Source organism: Syngnathus leptorhynchus, chromosome 1 (genome assembly GCF_054491065.1).
Source record: "Syngnathus leptorhynchus isolate UIUO chromosome 1, UIUO_Slep, whole genome shotgun sequence".
Taxonomy (NCBI): Eukaryota; Metazoa; Chordata; class Actinopteri; order Syngnathiformes; family Syngnathidae; genus Syngnathus; species Syngnathus leptorhynchus.
The window spans coordinates 9,150,143-9,170,190 of record NC_141195.1 but is presented as its reverse complement, the minus strand read 5'-3'; the positions used below and the strand labels follow the sequence as shown (position 1 = coordinate 9,170,190).

Below are 20,048 nucleotides of genomic sequence, written 5' to 3'. Positions count from 1 at the left end.
CTTAATAGAACTATACTTCTCTAACCACCCAACGCTCTGTCTTAAGATACTAGGTGACAGGAACACTAGGAGGCCATCAGTCAATCTGACTCATTTGCGTAACAGGTCGTCGGAACGAGTCCGAGCGAGCAAGCGAGACGGCGACTGTCACGCTTGCCCGCTGAAAGGTCAGTGGAGCTCAGCAGAGCACAAATCGCTGTCAGCAAATGTCAGAGGAAAAGTTTCTGTCCGCTTGTATGCATTATGGAAACATTTAATGAATGCCGCCAGCACCGCTTACTGTCACAAGATTTTGTGATGGCAACGCTTACGTCAGCGGCTCCAAGTTGTTACCAAGGAGAGAAAGCAGACTTCCATTCAAAGCAAAGAGACTCCAACTTTGCCACTTGTAGGAAGTTTATTGATTTTAGTTTGGTTTACTTCTTTTTTCACTTGCAAAACAAATCACTATGTCATATATGTAAATAGAAATATTTCTTTTCCCTTTTGCAATTGATTGAGAACCAGTCCTGGGTGTTCCTTACTTCTCGCACACAGATAGGCTCCAACTCACCCGTGACCGTAATGAGGATAAGCGCTGTAGAAATTGGATAGATGGAAATCAAACTTGGTGTTCCCAGCTAGCCAACATAATTAATTTGAAATTTGCTCCGTAATCCAGCCTGAGTATCCAACCAAGAATAAATGGGAACAGGAATGTCATCCTTATGCAAGTGACTGCTTGTAAAGGCATTACAGGGTGTTAAATCCCCCATGGATTTCAAATGGTCTCAGTGGTACAGGATTAGAAGCAAAAGGGGATTAGACCCCCCCACCTCCCCTTGTGGAAATATAAGAGAAGCAGGAGAAAATAAATCAAGATATACGTACTTGAATACATAGGGTTGACAAGCTACATGTCTCGTATTTTATTAGGTAGATTCCCATCGATGTCTGTCTATACATACGAACGTATTTTTATAGTTGTATCTTCAAATGTTGCATTTTAAATATTAAGGATGGCCTTCAAATATCATTCAAATTTCATTTGGGAGGCAAAGTGCAAATTACATTCTGGTGCCTTTTCAGGAACAACAACCAAAGAATGAACTTGAACCAGGGCTGTTTCCTGTCTTAGACTGAATGGTGTTCAAGCGTTGCATGTAAGACAATTAAATTCATTCATTCATAAATAAATAAATAAATAAATAAATAAATAAATAAATAAATAAATAAAACAGCTGGTGAGATAGATAAATAAATAAATAAATAAATAAACAAATAAATAAAACAAAAGATGCACTTTTTAACCAGCAAAGTTTATTCATATATAACAATGGTATAAAGTGAATCCTTGGCTTGCAAAATAGGTGTGCTTCATATTTACAATAGGTACACAATAATATATTAGAATAAAACCAAACAAAGCAAGTTAAACAAAAAAAAAACTCCAAGAGAACAACTGTTTTTAAATACCTTAATTTTCTTACAATTTTCACAAGACCTTTATAAAATAACAAGGACAGACAGCCATTATTATCATTGCCAGTAATTAGTTTTGTACAGAACTCCAGTGTCTACAAAGATTTTTTTCTCTTTACAACGTGTGTCAAATGAAAGGGTAATTGTTCTTTACTTGGGAGTACTATGTTAATCCCTCTATCCAAAAACTGCAGCGGAAATGTGTTTTTAGGTGGACGGAATGACAGGAGCTAGCCAAAACATAACATCAGCCCTTCTACAAATCCAGAAAAGAACAAAAAAAGTGCAAAGCATTTATTTTTCTGTTAACAAACAGTTCCAGGTGGAGCTGTGAAGCGACAATCCAAATCTCACGTGAGCACCCAAAAGGGAAGAATAAAACAATCAAGCAAAAAAAAAAAAAAAATTCTCAGCTTTTTAGTGTAGCGTGGATCTAACTTGAGTGAGGAAACAAGCTATCATTGATTAATTACAAAAAAAATCAATCTCTGAGCGAAGAAGTGCATTTAACTGGATTTTTATTTTTATTTTGTGGGTTTTCAGGAGGCGCAGATGGAGCAGTGATCCAAACTAAAAGTATAATCAAAACACTTACAGCCAACAATCTCAGGAGGATGAGGCCTCGCAATGCATTCAGACCAACATTTCATCCCTTGGAACATGAGAAGGCAATTAGGTCCTGTTTCAAATGATAAAAAGCATTACTCCGTACAAGCAATGTGAGGTATGAGGAGGATATGAATCGTCTATGCTGAGCTTGGGAAGACTTTGATCAAAGAAAAGTATTGTGGGTACGTGCTATGAATGGGCACATTTCTGCACGTAGAAGCCAATTTCATAGGTCATGCGATTAGCAGTATGAAAGCGTTGCATTTAAAAACAAAATAGAAAAACCTTTGGAAATGGATAACTTTGCTGAGCGATACTGTTTTTCTTATGGAAACAATATTTATTTACTGCTCCTACATACAATTTAGTCTGAGAGGGCCTGCCCACCATTCAACCAACCAAGTAAATTTCTGATTTTTGAAACCATTTCAATGAGCAAATGTTTTTCATTTCTGCCCTGCTGTAATGCAACAATGGTTTATTTCCATAATAAGCGCCTCCTTACTTAGCAAGGTGCAAAACTACTTGCAAAGCTGCTGGTTGTCATGGTAACAAAAGTTCTACTCAACATTGCAGGCTACAGGCAGGCAGGGTAACCTGTGGATAATTTAAATCGAATAAAAAAAAAAAAGTTCAATAGATATTAGGAGTGCTCCAAACTTTTCTGTATTTTGACCCCAAAAAATGTGAGTGGTCATTTTGCCTTGGACTGCCAGTTGCTGTCGCCTGAAAAAGGCATCAGAGTGCCTAAGGGCTCAGTTTGCGGACATCACATGACCAAACCCAGAAAACAGGTGAACTGTTATGGTTGTTACCTGAGCCCTTGGGCCCTGTGAGGGATATTGGAGATTTTCTTTTTTCGGGGGAGACTTGGCTTCCCTTTTAAGACACCCACTGATACAAATATATGCAGCATTGTTGATAGGTTAAGCGTATTTGATCCGGTACACGTTTTGCAATATTAGCAATGGTAGTGCTACAGTTTTACTGTAATATAAGAGTTAGCGCAGGCTTTTCTTCGTAGTACGGCAGAGAATGTAGCGAAAAGACATTAAAAAGACTTGCAAGAAAAAGTGTGACAAAAAACAAAACAAAAACGTTCGCATGCAGGTTTTTGACATTTTGTCAGAAAATGACATCTAATAATTGGGAACATTTAATACCATCAAGCCAAGAGAATAGAGTATTTACATAAGGGTGACTATTTATTAATGTACAAGGTTTTTTTTATTTTTACAAATAAATACATCCAAATATATACAAAAATATATATGAAACCTAATCAGCTATGGTGAATAGCTGGTAGTATGCCGGCAACATTATTCTCACGTCACCGTTTGTAATTATTTTGTGAACCTCAGTTTGCTGAATATATTTGCAATGGAAGTAAAGATAGGAGTACTTGAATCTTGCCTAGTTCCCTTGTGCGCCCCAAGTGGCGGGAGAAGGCCACAGCGCCGTAGTCATCACCTCGCCCAGAATTCCTTCCACCTGTTGGCTCTTCATTTCCGGCACAGCACCAGCAAGTCGGATCAAAGAACGGCTTCAAAGCAGGAGCGAGAATTTGAAGAGGGTGGGGAGCGAGAATTTGAAGAGGGTGGGGGGGTCTCCCGCCCATCCTTCCCCATCATCATTCCCTGATGCCTCCCTTCAAACAACGAGCTGGGCAACGTCTGCCAGAGCTGGCCCATACTCTTCTTCACCTTTGCTTTGTAGAGGATTTATGATATCGAAAGAAATGGAGCGGGAGGATATCTAAGGCCAGCTTTCACCCGCAATGTCATGACGTGTCATGAGGAAACGCATGCCGCCATAACACCAGACTACTGTTGTCAAGCTTTAAATGTATTTTTTCTCCTTGAATCTAAAATTAAATGCTTTAAATCAGTGATTGCAAACAACTGTGGAACGTAAGGCTGCCGTGAGAGATGATCAGATGCGCCATGGGAAATGATCTAATTAATTGGTCACATAATTATTCTTTAATTATTATAAATAATGTGAACGTCTATTAATTGAGTCCATGTTCATCTATATCTATGCAAGCAATGAACAATGACAGGCAGAACAATTAAGTGCGCTTTCACAAGATAGCAGGAGTAGCCATTCATAAAATAGAATAATAGATTTGTGATTAACTAGACAGGCCCAGATTTCACACTAAGGAACTGAATCTGTGAGTAAATTGAGACGAGATCATCGTTATTTCAATGTGGGACGTGTGCCATAAATGTTCATTTTACTTTTGTAAAATATGTGCCTTGGCTCAATAAAGGTTGGCAAATTAATTTAGCCATTTCATTTGCAAGGTGGAACCTTTATAGATTGAACTTTTTCCAGGTTGGTTTTTTTTTTCTCCCAATGTTCTTATTCCTATTTAAATATTGGCCATGATTCGATGGATTCCCACTGAATTAACTGTCAATTAAGTTTAGATAGAGCAGTTTGTGTGTTGCATGTGACAGCTTCATAAAAGTCTGGCCTATGTCCGGTTTCTATAGAATGCCTTGATGCCAAGAAAATGGACATTAGTTGACTTAGATATACCAAGCCTGTTAAGCCATGAGCCAATCAGTGGAGTCCAGAACATCGATCAAATTGTACAAGGAACGAATTGCCAGTCAAATGCAGTCAAGATCCAACTGAAGATCTGTTCTTCCGACACTCCAACATAACGGGCAGTTCTGAACATGTTTTTATGTAACTGGTTGTACAGACGATTACAAAGTCATCCTTGTCAAAGTGACTCGGATAAAGGTCTGTGCACAAATTGGTGGTGACTCGAATAAAGATGCCAATTTTCCATTTAAAACTGACACCGAACCAGAATAGCCCTTCGCCTTCCAACCCTCTCGTTACCTTTATGCCCCCACTCCAGACCATAGGAAATGGCGGAACTTGTGAAGGTTACTATCAGTTGGCAGTGCACTTAGTGTGTGAAAGCCTGCTGCGTTCAAACGAGCACTAAATTCATCTGCTAAAAAGTAAGTCAATAAAGCCCATTTAGGCAGTGTATCACTGTTTACTCGCTGTTGACCTCTCACGCTGACCCAGCAGGGGAGATGCAATAAAAAAAATACCTAGGTTATCTTAGCGCTAGCTACCAGCTGGTACGACATTGGTGGAGAGATTCAGAATTGGGCCAAAGGAAGACCCGGGATTCTGCTGTTGGCCATGCAGTGTAAGGCGAGTGATCTTGAGGTAACAGCAAGTTATTTTAAAGAAAAATAAAAACGTTTCTATTGGTTTATGTGGCAACATTAGCGCATCAGAGATGTTTTCAAATAATTAATATGAGGCTTGGGGAAGTATTTTGGACAACATATGGTGTAAATATGGCAGAATCCTTTTAGCAGAATGGAAACTCACTGTTGTCATGTGACTATCCGGAGTAATTCAACAGAATGAGTCTGATGCTCCGATTTCATGATGATCTCCTTTGTTTGATGTCTCGTTTCGTACCTTTAGCATGCGACATTTCTCCTCTATCAAACCTCGTCGGGCTTGAAGTTCCACTTGTAAAGCATTAACCGATTTTTGAGCAAGTCATTTGGCACTTGGTCAAACAAGACCCTCACATCTTGGCTTCTTGGTGCCAGTGCAAAGATGGCGGCGGCGGTCCTATCGAAGCCCAGGGCCAGCCAGCTCAATGTGTTGGCACTTGGATCGATTGCTTGAGCAGCTGACATACATATGTGATGTGGGACTGCATGCAAACAGAGCACGATATGAAAATAGGATGCAAAATGGAGGATTTTGTCTCGGTATGAGCGGTGATGCTGAAGGAACAACTGAAGATTTGGGAAGCTGTTGGATGGACAAATTAAGAGCTCCAAAAATAAAACATCCTGGAAGCCCACTTCCATTCAACCTCCAGAAAAAATCTCTACATTCATTCACATTGGCCCATCACACTGCTACATTTACAGATGCAAGCCGCCTGTCGCCTTCCTTCCTTTGCTCTTGGTCCTGTACACCATCTTAGTCACGTGACTCTTGCATCCGGAGAAGAGACCAACTCCGAAATTTAGGGGAGCCTAGGTGGTGATTCGAATGGTAACTGATCATATTTAAAAGTCCGAGTATAAAAATAAAATCTGAATGCAGCAGTCTAGCATGAGCTCTCGACCACTTTTCTCCCGCACACACAACCCCACACATAAACAAACACACACACACACGCACACAAGTTCCATTTGGACAATGTCCCGGGAGACGACACCAATAAATAAATAAGTCCTGTTGTGGCCTTCCTTGCTGACATCCCTTTCCAGGTTAGATCCTTAGAGTTCAAGGGCCATGTGCCATGAAGGACGGAGTCCGGGACACAAACTAAAGCAAGTCCGTATTGCACGAGCGGTCGAGATGAGATCGGCCCTCAGTCTACCCTCAGCTCTCGAGGGACATGGCGGCGATGAGCTGCTCTACCTTGTAGGCCAACCTCTGCTTCCTGGCGTGGTCATCCTGTTCCAAGGCTGCCGTGATCTGTCCAGAAACAAAAAGAAAACATACAAAGGTCAGAAAAAAATTCTGCTATTCAGAAATGTAAGAAAAGAACCAATCAGGGTGGAAGAACAAAGCAGGGAGGAGTGATTAGTGATCATTTTATTCATACATAGATACAGTATCGTTAATACTCAAAAGCTGAGTACACATATTGGTATATTAGTCTGGAAAAAAGTAGTATTGACCATGCCCAATATCGTCTCAATCTTGCAGTGAACTAACTGTATGTTAACGTATTGCTCAGAAGCTGCAAAAGGCGCAATTAAGCGATTCATTGAGAGCAAAGGGGCAAGCCGACGAGCTAATGGATGCAGAGAGAGGCGGCATATGAGAAAGGAGAGCGAGATAGAGCAGTGCGGAGTTCCAACGTAAAGGTCAGACTCCCAAAGGAGGGGCTGACATTAGAAGCAGAGAACGTCCCCATAAATGCTCCTTTTCTCTTTCCTTCCCTTCATGCTACCTGTCATCTCATGTACGTGTGTGTCTGTGTGTGTGTGTGTGCATCCTGGTTTGTGTCCACATTATGTTGTGTAGTTGTTAATCCGCGAAGGCACATTGAGTCACAGAGACGCAGATAATTCCCCTCCAAACTGTGATGTTTCTTCCTTGAGTTTTTGAAAAATGTTGTAAACGTAATCCACTTAACATGGACCAATGAAAAGAACTGAAAATGCTGTAATAAGCATGCCAAGCGGGGTAGTTAAAAATATCTTCATAAGGAAACTTTAACCCATTAACACCACCTTTTGAAATTTTTTTTTGTAAATGAGAACTTTGATGGAGAATTGTTCTCAACACAACTGCTGTTATCAACGTGTTAGATGCGAGCACTTACCTCCTCGCTGTACTTGCTGATATAAGAGTAGATCTCATTCAAGGCGCTCAGCATGTTGAACTCGCTGGAGTGCAGCCTGGCCTGTTCCGCCAAGTAGGCGTTCATGTCTTGGTCGCTGATGGCTGGCAGCCGGTTGATGTCGGCGTAGTACCTGCGGGACACCACTTATCATCACTCGCAAGCAACGATGTGAACTGTAAATGATCTTTTAAGGTCACACTTTTAGAGGCGTTAACATGAAAGAGTGCATTTTGTGAGTCATCACGCACAGTGACACACTGGGCGACGTACAGGCCAACAAAGACAAGCAAGGTTTGATGTAACAAAGAAGCCTTTAACTAGAACACGCTTACCTCTCTACCCAGCACTTGTAATTGGGGATATCTTTTGCGTAGAGCAGCTTATTGGAAGGGGAGTCTTTGCCCAGGCGGTGCTCAGAAGTGGAGCAAGAATCCATAAATGTCTGAGCGACCACGGACAGACAGGCGTCCGTGATGCTGCTCTTATGGATGTCAAACACAAACTGCGGGTTCTTGATCACGTTCACCCAGAAACGCAGCGGAAGGCTGCAGGACGGAGACAAAGGGAATGGGTAAGGGCGACGGCTGCTCTTTACCCGTGATCTCATTTCAGAATACAAAAACTGAGTTTTGCTGTACGCTATCGGCCCTTACCAGTTGCTCTTCCACGTGTGGCGTACATCCGTGTCGTATATGCCGTGCTTGTCGGCCTGTTCGTCCAGGAAGTCGAACATGTACTTGATGGCCAGCGGCAGCGTGCTACCTCGGTGAACCGTACTGAACAATGTCTCGAACAGGTCATCGACAAATTTTTGTAGTGTTCCCTGTGGGGGAACATTAGAGCGGAATGATGACTGATTGATTTCATGTTTCTTTGCATTCATTCTGTCAAAATCAAAACTTGAGATACATTTCTACCATTTGCCTTTCATTCTAGAATTGTCTTATCCTTTTTTACTCTTGATGGCACAAAACACAAGGTCAAGGTTAGAATATTTCCAGTGCCTACTTTGGTGGCGAGTAGCCTGGTCAAGTAGATTTCAGAAACCATCTTGCTCCCTCTGTCTCCTTCTTTTTGGTCTCCATGCTCATGGTTCTTCACCAGGTGCCACACCTTGACGCCGCTTTCTAGATCCGGCGTGATCATGGGGGCACGAGACCGAAGGCTGTCTGGACTGCCAGTGTAACGGAATGAAGAATCTGTTTGAAAGATTGGAACAAAATGAGCTTAACTGATCTCAAAACCGAATTGGTCAGAGCAAGAGAACTGAGCATTTTTGACAATCTTAGCACGTAGACATCACATCAGTGCTTTGGTGGTCACTAAAAATTTTGAATTGTCGATGACGCTAATTCGCCCTCCGAGACATCTTCTAATATTTTGAGATATTATACATTTGAAGCCTATTCCCCCATATAATGTGATGACTTGGCATGGAACTTGATTTCTTGGATGGCAGAATTCCCAACTTCTTTTATGGGTCACTACAGCGAGTTAGGACTCTTTGTACTGCTCATTTTACTCCCTTGATGAGAGGAAACCACTTGAAGCTCTACACCACGTTTGCCCTTAAGGTTATGTTAAAAACGACTGAACAGATTTGCATTGGTGCATGGGCCAAGGAAGAAGCCATTGTGTAGAATTTTGCTTTTACTTTGTACCATTTGAGTCACAGTTGCATAAATAACACAACTAAATCTGAAGAGCCTGATTGTTCGTCCTGTGTTGAGCTCCATAAAACAGGAAGTAGCCTACAAGCTAGCTCTAAAACTCACTGACGATTAAATAGTGCCAGATTCAGTGAGTGAACAATGTAGAGATGGGCTCGTCTTAAAAACTCAGCCCATGTACTTCCTTTCTTCCACGGTGGGAGAAGAAAATGATGTCACACTCATATCATGGCATCGAAAAACGTTGCTAAGCACCCAAAGGCCCCATTGTCCCTCAGCACGTCAACTCGGTTCTCACACTGCTGCCTCCTTACTCCTTGGCGATAACACATCACTTTCCCAGTCGCTAATTAGCAAGAGTCTCCCGGCACTGGGATCCCAAGAGATTTGGGATCTGAGCATCGCACGCAGCGAAGATCTCAGTGAAGATCTCTCTCACCAAGCTTCAAAGGCCCAGATGAGCTGCAAAGCCCGTTTTTGCGAGCAATACAGCCACACAAAGTGTTTAAATATGACCAGGCAACATCTCGCCCCCAATGGGACCCAGCCTAGAATGATGCTCGTGGTGGATTTGAAATCTTAATCCAGCTACACACCTCTTCTTTTTTTGGAGGGGGTGTCCTCCATCTTTTCAAGGACATTCAGCCTGCTCAAACTTCTGTTTGTATTATAGCAGACTCACACCCGGATGGTTTGGAACTAAGTTTTGACAAATGAAAGAGGGCCGTGTTGATATAAATCAAGTCAAGGCGCTGTGTGTCAAATGTAAATGCGTACAAATCCATCAAGGAGTGACAAGGTGTAGCTTTGTAGGCTGGTGATGGATGCGGGGGCCCGTCCAACAACAACAGAAGAAATGCAAGCAACTTGAGTTTCATTTGGTTCAATCAGTCCCAATAGCTGATTATGAAACATTTTAAGGCGAGACAATTTAGAAATGTCACCGTCATACATGATGTCACACTAGACATCAACATTTCTCAAATTATTGTAGTGCTGTGTTTTGAATAGGAAAATGTGGGTGCCAGGGTGACAACAGTTAAGAACGACTCATCCAGAACGGATTGTAGCATTATATCTAGCTAGACCATCATCTGGTCTGGTGACTTACCGTATCTACTGATGGACGAGCGCGATATGCTGGCTGAGTGCGGAATGTTGTACGATGATGTCTGTTTCGGCACCAAAGCCACCACACAACGGTCCGACACCTGCGTGGTCAAAGACAAATGTCATCACATGCTCGAGCCTTTATGTGGCTCAAAATTGCATAGCTGCATTCACTCGCACAGAAGTCTCCAATTTCAAATTCAATTTGAAATGAAATCTGCAGCTTGCCTTCATTGTCAAGGATAGCCTGTAAGGAGAGCCCATCATTTAATAATACCCTCAGATGTTTAATTCTAACATAGACGTAACATTTGGGCTTACATGAAGAATCCAAACATCATGCGTGTTCATTACTCTCGGCAGTTTGTGGCATGGTTTGTTGGTATTCGACATGACTGCAGCAATAAAATTGTGAAGTAAGCTATGGAACTGAGATATTAGATCGCTCTGGGAGAAGTAAACGGACAAATAATCTTGTTTTTATTTTTCATCCTGGGAAGACTTGAGATATATTGGTGTCTGTTTAGAGGATTTCTTTGTTCATAGGTCTTAATGCCTTTCATAGGGCCAACAAATTGGCTTTGCATTTAGTTTCAAGGGACCCATATCCAATATTGCCGTGTTTGTTATTACTGAACTTCAGAAACATGCACACCAGCCCAAAACGGGGCAAACAGCTTCACAGTGGCAATTTAAGTGTCGAGAACAGCAAAAACAAACACTTGATGTATTTTGTAAACGCCTCTAAATTTTAGCTGCACTCACGGTTTTTACAGTGGGGGTGTTGTTGTTTGAGATCGGAAAATAAAATAGCCCACAATGTGTAAGCCTGTTTTGTGTACACTGTCTTCTTGCCTGGCTGGCGCATATCATGTTCATATGTGATTTTTCAACACACGCTCACATATCGATTTGGCTCTGTTCTATGTTATGCCATAGGTTTTTCTTCTCACTTGGCCACAAGAGAGGATATAATTGGATTTGAACAATGTAATGTTACAAAAAAAAACATATCCAAACCTTCTGTCAGTCAGATTGGAGAAACCCACAAACCTGTATCTGTTCCTCAAGAGGAATCCTTAACTTTCTTGAAGGGAAATGAAAACCTGCCCCCTTCACAACATACACGCCTTGACTTTTCAGTCTCTATCATTGCAAGTCCTTCTTATTTGTCTACCAGACCTCTTGCTTTCGCTTCCTTTCGTCCTGCGCTCTAATAAACCGACGGCATGGACCTCCCGTGCTATTATTCCAGTGATGAGTTCCCTGTGAGAGGTGTGAAATAGCTTGTATGTCGCCGTCCGCCGAGAGCGCTTGCCTCCATCTCTGCCAATGCTTTCCTGACACAGAGGCAGCAGCAGAGATGGGTCCTTGTGATAGAGGAAATGATTGAAGGCGTGCACATTCGTCCCTTCAGGGGTATAATCCGGTGTGGGTGCGATAGCGGGCAGGTGCGTTAGGAGGCCGTGGGGCCCGTCAGCAATAACACCTTCCATTAGACTGAGTGGCTAGTGCGGAGCTGTTGGTAGTATTTATCTTTCATTCCCTAAGCAGACCCTCAACCCTGGACCAGACCTGTCCCTCATGCACTATTTTGTTGGTGGAACCAGCCCTGCTGTAAGATCCTGATGCTAATCCCCCAATAAATGTGATTTTCACTATGAATGTGGACTTCTATAGGTTGGCAGCAAAAGTTGGTGCTCCCAGTCAATGTTAAGTGTATGACTACAGAATTTACAATGTAGGGTAAATCCGTCCAACAAGTAAGGTTTGGTGCTTTAAAAATGTTAAGGTTCTAACTAAAAAGCAGAGGCTCTGTCATAAAATACATTGGTTATTTATTCTATTGTAGATTTTCAGATTTTTTTACTTTTTTATTTAATGATTGGACAAAAACAAAAGAAATTGGAGGAAGCAGGATTCCCAAGTTATTTGGAGGCAATCTTTGAGATTCAACAAGTTATGTATGTGCTTTTTACAACAGTAATTTAATTTAGTCCTTTAAAGGATAAAATTTGTAGATTGCTAAATGATGGTTATTCATTTATTATTTTAACACCATTTAGACTACTAAACTGATCTAATGTGAAATCAGAGCTGCTCCCCAGGCTAAAAAGGTTAGTGTGTGATACATCTGCCTCCAACAACTTTCTTATATGCTTTACAGACAGTCGATACACAGCTTTCAAGAGTCGTTCATATTTCTCTAAAATAATTATTTGGCACACTTGATTTGTGCATTTGAAAGTTAAGATAGCTCAAAGCCTCAGGCCTCAGCTTTTCAGTGCTTTTCTTCCATATTTTTTTTCATTAAACAAATAACTTGATGTTTAATTGATAAAGAGATTTGTTGGAATATGTTTTTTCAAAATAATGATCTCGTAGTGGGAAAATACACTCTCGTCTGTTTGTTTAACTGTATGAACCTAATATAAAATGAATGTAAATTAGACTGAATTGACAATTGTAAAATCCCACAAGCCACGACTGTTTGTCCATGAGCATGTGCAGTTGAACGCAGTTCACTAAGATTTTGAGCTCAATGCAAATATATGCATTTATGCTTTTACTGTGGGTGTGCAGCATCTGGGAAGGTGTGCAAATCCAGGTTATGTAAACCAATAGCCAGCGGGAGGAAGGAGGGCTTCCCGGGATGCCGCGATATGAATTTTAATACCTCAGTCTGGGGAGAAGGAGAGCATTAGCAAATACTCAAAGTGGTACTCATTCTGTGTCCCCAAGTTGCCTTTAAAACATACCTATTTTTTTAGCACTTTGCTTCATTATGCTCCTCGCTAAAATCAGTTGAGCAGTCGCCATGCAGGGATGATACAAACGCATAGCAACCAGCACAGCATTAATGGCCGGTCCTTTCGAACCAATGGGGCGAACGCAATAAATAAAAGCAGAGCACAACACAGGGGCTATTATGCTGTGGAAACAATAAAGCTGCAGGGCTTCATCAAGGATTAAAGCTCTGCAGGGAACCATCCAGAGGGAGAAGGAAGAAATCTTATTCAACACCGCTGATTCTAACGTGGACAGAAAAAAAAACAAAATAAACACCGCAAATGGACACTAGACATTTCTCATGTCATTACCAAGTAATAATTACAACTACTGCTGCACATACGAGGCAATTTGCACACAATTCAAGAGTATTTGCGGAAAGGTTTGTCTTAAAAAACATGGGCGGGTAGATGTCGGGGTTACCGATGCTAATTCAGCTAAAATCAGCTAAGGGGCTTGTTTCCATATGTGAAATGGCATTAAAGAACTGGATAGATGCATCTACTTGTGTCTTTTTTCAAATAGGGATGTTTTAGTAAAATGAGCAGCTTAGAACTGAAGGTTCTGCAAGAGAGAATATTGTGCTACGAGAGCGAGCACTGACCTGGTAATGCAAGAGCGTGTTCAGTCGCTTCCAGTCGCATTCTATCTTGGTGGTGATGTCTTCGTCCTGCAGCACCACGCGAGCCATCCGTCCCTGGCGCCACTCTAATGACACAACAAATGTCCATTTGCCTTTGAGTCAAGCATGTTTTGGTGTTGCTAACCACACAGAGGACGAGGTCGCACACGAAATTACGATCGGGATGATGCGTGGGAATCATACCAAGATCCATGTCGACTGCTCGCGGCCGCTGAGAGTAAGGCATGTTCTTGTAGACGGCATCCAGGATCTTCTCTTTCACTTGGGTGATGGTATCGCAGTTCAGTACTTTTACCGGAATCTCTGGACTGTTCTCGTTGTCCGGGTTCACACAGTTGAGGATCTGAATCAGGAGGCAAAAATACTTTGAGGGTGAAGACCAATTCGGGCAAAGTTCAATTGATAAACTCAATTTGTTTTGTAAAAAATGATTTACAGTTAACAACCTATAACAATTCCCCGTATAAAGAGTTGGTCTTGTTCGTCACCTTTGCTTTAGCATTTCATTATGTGGACAAAAAGCCAAAAAGGATTGTATAAAGAAAAATGTCCATGCGCCAATGATATGGCCCTCAGAGGCATAAAGAAGCGCGCTATTTGTTTTGACCTACCAGTGTTTTGTACTCAATCTGCTGGCGGATCAACTTGTCCTCACTCAGAGAGTAGCGCGCCTCGCCAGTGATGGCGTCTATGGGTCCTTTCTCCATCTGCTGCTTGATGGCGCAGTAGAGCATAAAGAGAGGTTCGCCGGCGCACTCCTGCAAATGCACATATATGGTTCACTTAAAAGACCCTGGAAAAGGAATTTATTTCTACAAACATGATGTTACTAGATACATGATGAAAAAAAGCAAAGACTGAGAAATGTCTGAATTGTGCAATTCACTATTTCAACTCGATAAGAACTTGAGCACTTGTGTTCGCATCAGCAGTTCTCTGCCGCAGTTGTGACATACAGTTAGCTAGCTAGCAATGGCTGCACTGAAAATGCATTTTCTCTTTGGCTAGTCCAATCGCATCCCTCACTGTCGGCTGTGAGTACACACACGTCACAGAGAAAAACGTGAAAATGTATGCACTTCTGAAAAGTTGTCAAATTGCACCCCATGATGAACAGAATGACCGATTTCTTCCAGCCAATTAAAAGGAAAGATTAAATCGAGCACTGCAAAAACTCATCACATGAAACATTTTATATGTATTAAATTAAAATTACATAGGAACTGCAATGATATATTGTTGTATTTTATCAAACAAAAATGTTTTAAAAGTAGGACAGTCTGATGCAGCCCACAAATTTTTTAATTGCCATTCTCATATCTTTTAATTTAGCTTGTGTATGTGTGTCATCCAAACTGACCTTCAGGAACCTGTGCAGAAGGAAGGCGAACCAGTTAGTGAGCATCTTCTCTGCAACCGACTCCGTTCTGCAATGATAACAAAGGGCACAAAAACAACAGAGCAGAGCTGGTCAGAACTTTTTCAAAAGAAAAGCAATCCATAATTCATGGTAAGGTAGTGCTGAAGCCTTAGGGCGTCTTCCTGTTGTTCCTTGTGAACTTCCTGCAAGTTCTGTGCATGTAGGGGCTGAAAGAAACCAGGGAGGGCATCAGTGTGTGTGTGTGTGTGTGTGTGTGTGTGTGTGTGTGTGTGTGTGTGTGTGTGTGTGTGTGTGCAGGTGTGTGTGAACATATGCATGGTTGAGCGCAGTGAGAGATCACAGCTGTGACAAGCCTCAGCTGTTGAGGGGCAAGTGCAGTCACAGCCATGTGACAGCTGACCGCTGCCAAAATGTTCTGTCATTTCCGCCCTCATATTCGCGCAACTACCGTCCTTTCCCTCACGGCCCCCCTGACACTCACCAAGCCCGCCCCCTCCGGGACACGGACCTGTTGTTGTTTAATTGGGCGTGAAAATGGTAAAATGACCCTTTACATTGGTTTCTTCCAGACGTCACACTTATTTATGGGAATGGGAAAGGTGTGATTAGGCTCCTCGGTGAAAGATACAGCAAGCAGGTTTGCTTCGCAGCAAGGCTGTTGTGAATTCAGCAGGTATTCTGGTTTATTGATACAAATTCATGTTGGGTTCATTGTAGATTCTAGTTTAAAACCCTACAATAACATTTACCTAATGACTTAAACCCTTACCCCGTCTAACACTAATCACTAACCCCAAATTCTAGCCCCTAACTCTAAACATTAACACTACATTAAAACCCTAATCCTAGTTTGAAACCTAAACCATGTTTTAAACCCTTCTACGAAACCCAAGCCCTAGTTTAAACCCTTATTTCGAAACCCTAGTTTGAAAACACGACTTTAGTTTGAAATCCTATTACGACACTCAACCAAGGACTCTAATCCTAACCCATAACGTCTTACCCCTAACCTTACCCCCTTCTAACACTAATCCCTAACCCTAACCTCTAGCACCTAACCCTAACCCTAGTTTGAAAACCAAACTTTAATTTAAAACCCTACATTGAAATTCTAATCCTAATTTGAAAATTTAAACCTAGTTTTAAACCCTTTTACGAAACTCAAACCCATGTTTAACCCCTTATTTCAAAACCCTAACACTAGTTTAAAAACATGGCTTTAATTTGAAATCCTACTTAACAAATAACACTTAGCCTAACCCCATATTCCTAACCTCTAACCCTTAGCTCCCAAAATTTAAACAAGTTTGAAACTTTAACTTTGATTTAAAACCCTACTTTGAAAGCCTAACCTTAGTTTAAAACCATAAGCGTAGTTTCAAACCCTTCTACAAACTTGACTTTAAGATGCTAAAGCCCTAACGCTTGGTTGAAAATCTGACATTTGTTTGAAACCCTACAACAACACTTAACCAAGATTCATATTTCTAACACCTAAATCAACCCTTGTAACCCTAACCCTAGCCTGAGCTCCAACTCCAAACCTAACCCTAACATGACATTAACCCTTGTTTGAATGACATTGAATTAATCAAAAAAACAACACTACTGTCTTGATTATTTTCTTGTCATATTTGTTTTTTATATATTTTTTCTTATTGTGGTCTTTACCTTGCTAATTTTAGATTTTTTTTATGTTGGTATAATTTTATTTGTTTTTCATGAAACTCCTCAAGAAATCTCCACCCCCACCATGTCCCCTTGCCCACCCGCACTCCTCATCTCCTCCTCTCATGGTCCCCTTGCCGACGAGCATGAGACATGAACGTGCTGGATGTTAATGGAATCCATTAAGCATTTTAATAAGCTCAGCAAGTCCCAAAGACGGAAGTCAAATAAAGGCTTTTGCGCGGGGGCTTTGTCGACTCCTTAAGACTGTATCTTTACTTTTAAATGTCGGGGACGAGGGGGAAACTCACTTTGTTCTTCACCTTCTCCTCATCCTCTTCTTCCCATTAATTGACTTTCATTAAAGAACATCCGGATTTCATTATCCAACACAGCACTGAAGAGTTGGCTTGCACATTTTGCTGTCTCTCCTAATGGCAGCTCGGGCGCAGTGAGGTAATGGGGGTGTGTGTGGGGGGGTACTCCCTCAGTGAAACTAATGAAACAATGCTCTTGCAATTAATAACATTGTACTCCTATGCTCTGCATGGGCGGAAAACCTCATTACAAAAATGCTGAGGAGAAAAAAGATGCAAGATTTAAAGGACTCTGGGTGATTGAAGCAATGTTCTGTGATTCCATTAAAATAACATTATGCAGAGCAAAACTTCAAAATTACTCAGGGTGGAATTTTCTATCCCGGAATGTTCTTCCCATGCAACCGTAGTAATAAGAGCAAAAAGAATTCTGCTGGGGACATACTGGAAACTATTTTGCTAATTGAGCAAACAAAGTCATGCAAGTGGAAATTACAGTGCTGACCAATGTTTATGAATTTCACTTTTTTGCCCTCATACCTCAAACACTTTGGATTGCACACACCTATTCTATTAAAGAGCAGATAACGCATGAGCAATTAAGCACTCACAAATGAGCAAATACTATCAAGAGATAATCTTGTGTGCGTGAGCGGAATCTGCAACAAGGTGTGTTGATGTATAGAGGCAAGTGATGGCGTGGTATTATCGCTAATAGACAGACAAAGGAAATCTTTGTTGTTTCGCACATCAAATGTCTATTTAGACTCAGTTGCCAAATTAATTGTCTTTCAATAACAATTCCCTTCTTGCCATGACTTTATTTTCCACCTCTGCAGCTGAATGTTTTTTTTTTTTTTTTAAATCCTTTTTGGTATTAACATTTCAGGTTTTTTTTGTATTTTATTTTTTTAAGGCTAAGCGTATCATGTGACCTAAATGCTGAGAGCACAGCTTTTCTTTACTTCAGCTCCATTGTGTCCTGAGCCACACATTGAATAAAGAAGTGGGCAGAATGACCTCTAGGTGCTTCCTTGCATGTGTGTCTTACAAATAATTCATAGACAATTACGTTCTCCAATACTAAGCTAGTGAAATGCACCGGACTAAAATACACATCTAGTTGCATCTCTCCAAACATGGGTGGAAGACCCAGATAAACTATAAGCATAACTCAGTGTGTTGAGCTCAATGGAATTTGAGAATATGCTGCTGTAAAAACAGTATTTGCTTGCGAACATATCACATGATCAAACCCAGAAAATAGGTAAACTGTGATTGATGGTTACATGAGCCCTTAGGTGCTGTTAAACTTTAGACTAGAGGGGAATTTATTTTTTATTTTCTATCCCATTTAAAATGTAACTCACAACAATACCAATATCATACATAAAAGATTTATGGTGGTCCACAAATTATTTCACTAGTTTACTTAACTACAGATAATAGGATATTATGGGCAGTGTCTATTCAAGGTGGTAGGTTTGAGATTTGAGGGGAAAAAAAATCTAATCACAGGCTGATTGCATAGAGACACAGTATACTACTATGATGAATCTAGAAGAGTCACAATAGTGCAAGACGTACCGAGTATATTTTTCAAGAGCTCTGTCTAAAAATTGCAACCATAGATGGCTTCTTCTTTGCAAAACAAAACCCTTATTGATTTGGATTCCAAACAAAAAATACAATTTATGTAGGTTAAAAGCAGCAAACAGTGTCACATCAACTAGCCATCATTGTATTATAGAAAAATTGCGGTAAGATGCTTGACAAAAATACAATCAAGGTCCATCAATGGATTTGAACTATTGCCGTATGAGTGTTTGAGCCAGTGGTGACGACGAGGACAAGCAGCGCTCAGCCGTGTCTAATCGCTAATCCGCGGGAATCTTTGGAAACCGGAGAGGAAAAGAAAAACGAAAAAAAAAAAGCTCTAAAAGGCCTTCCAGGCAGCGGGCAAGGATTATGAACTGCTGTGCTCCTAATATGAGCCAATAATAGAAATGGAGAGATGGTGTGAGACCCCGCTGTCATGTGAAATAACAGCTTAATCCAGGTCCACTTGTCACCATGTGTCTTTTACACCCCTTTCTTCTTCTCCCCTGTTTATTTACCCGACTGTCAATGTGGCCTTTTCGAATAGAGACGCTTAAGGAGCATTAACATCAGAATGAAGAAGACGCTTGAAAGCTAACCAGCTGCTTCGCCATAGCTCATCAGGGCAAAATCACCGCTTGGAACTGAAAGTAGATGGGGAAATATGCCTGAAACTACAGTGTCCAGCCATTATTGAGAAGAATAGAATATTTTGAGATAATGACAGTTGGATAGTCGAACTGAATTTATGTATTTCCGTTATTTGCTATTAGGAAAAAAAGGAAAAGCATTCACATTTTTGGGTTGTCAATTTAACTTTCTCGTCCAGCTCATTAGTTACGTAAACTACATCCAAAGATGAACTCGAATGTACATGTTTCCATCCACACTTTTTGTATCAGATATATTTGAGGAGCTTCAGGGGTGCAAAGCGCTGATGGCACAAAGAGGTAAGGACCTCATAGGTGTTTAAAGTTTTAACAAACGCATCGCTTCCTCCGGAAAACAATGTGCATTGGAGACTTGAAGTGGAGTGGGGGTGCGGGGTGGGCTGAGAAGTCAAGTTGTGAATGTTTCATAAGCAGCTGAAGCCTGGAGAATAAGTGAAGCTGACATTGAGAGTGAGGCCAGAGCACAAGACAGAATGCGCAATTATGCGGACCAATTCAATGTTTTCTGCCGCTGCAACGCATGTGCAACGTTTTGCTCAGCGTACGCTAACGACTTGAGGGAGGGAAAGCTGACTGAGTGCCACTCAATATAAAAAAATGGAATAAAATCTTTCCGAATGCATTTTCACTGGGTGTCAGGAACTTTGGCTATATGAAGGTTGGGCTGTTTCCAAGCCCGCTCAAACAACAACTGTACAGTAACTTAATTGTAGAAAGAGATTAGACAGACCTGATCAGATTGGTGAAGCTCAAGCATGGTGGCCTAC

General features: G+C 41.2%; 1 protein-coding gene across 1 annotated transcript in view; it reads right to left on the bottom strand.

Moving 5' to 3' along the window:
- Window positions 1-1,325: 1,325 nt before the first annotated feature.
- The window catches only part of plxna2 (plexin A2), a 126,619-nt gene continuing 107,896 nt past the window's right edge, over window positions 1,326-20,048 (bottom strand). Inside the window, exons 23-32 of the mRNA XM_085929080.1 lie at window positions 15,006-15,072; window positions 14,257-14,403; window positions 13,829-13,988; window positions 13,607-13,710; window positions 10,214-10,313; window positions 8,441-8,631; window positions 8,086-8,255; window positions 7,765-7,977; window positions 7,412-7,562; window positions 1,326-6,555 (exon numbers count right to left, since the gene is read on the bottom strand). Coding sequence (XP_085785206.1) covers window positions 6,460-6,555; window positions 7,412-7,562; window positions 7,765-7,977; window positions 8,086-8,255; window positions 8,441-8,631; window positions 10,214-10,313; window positions 13,607-13,710; window positions 13,829-13,988; window positions 14,257-14,403; window positions 15,006-15,072 — 1,399 coding nt within the window. The 3' untranslated portion in view covers window positions 1,326-6,459. The remainder of the gene's footprint in view (window positions 6,556-7,411; window positions 7,563-7,764; window positions 7,978-8,085; window positions 8,256-8,440; window positions 8,632-10,213; window positions 10,314-13,606; window positions 13,711-13,828; window positions 13,989-14,256; window positions 14,404-15,005; window positions 15,073-20,048) is intronic.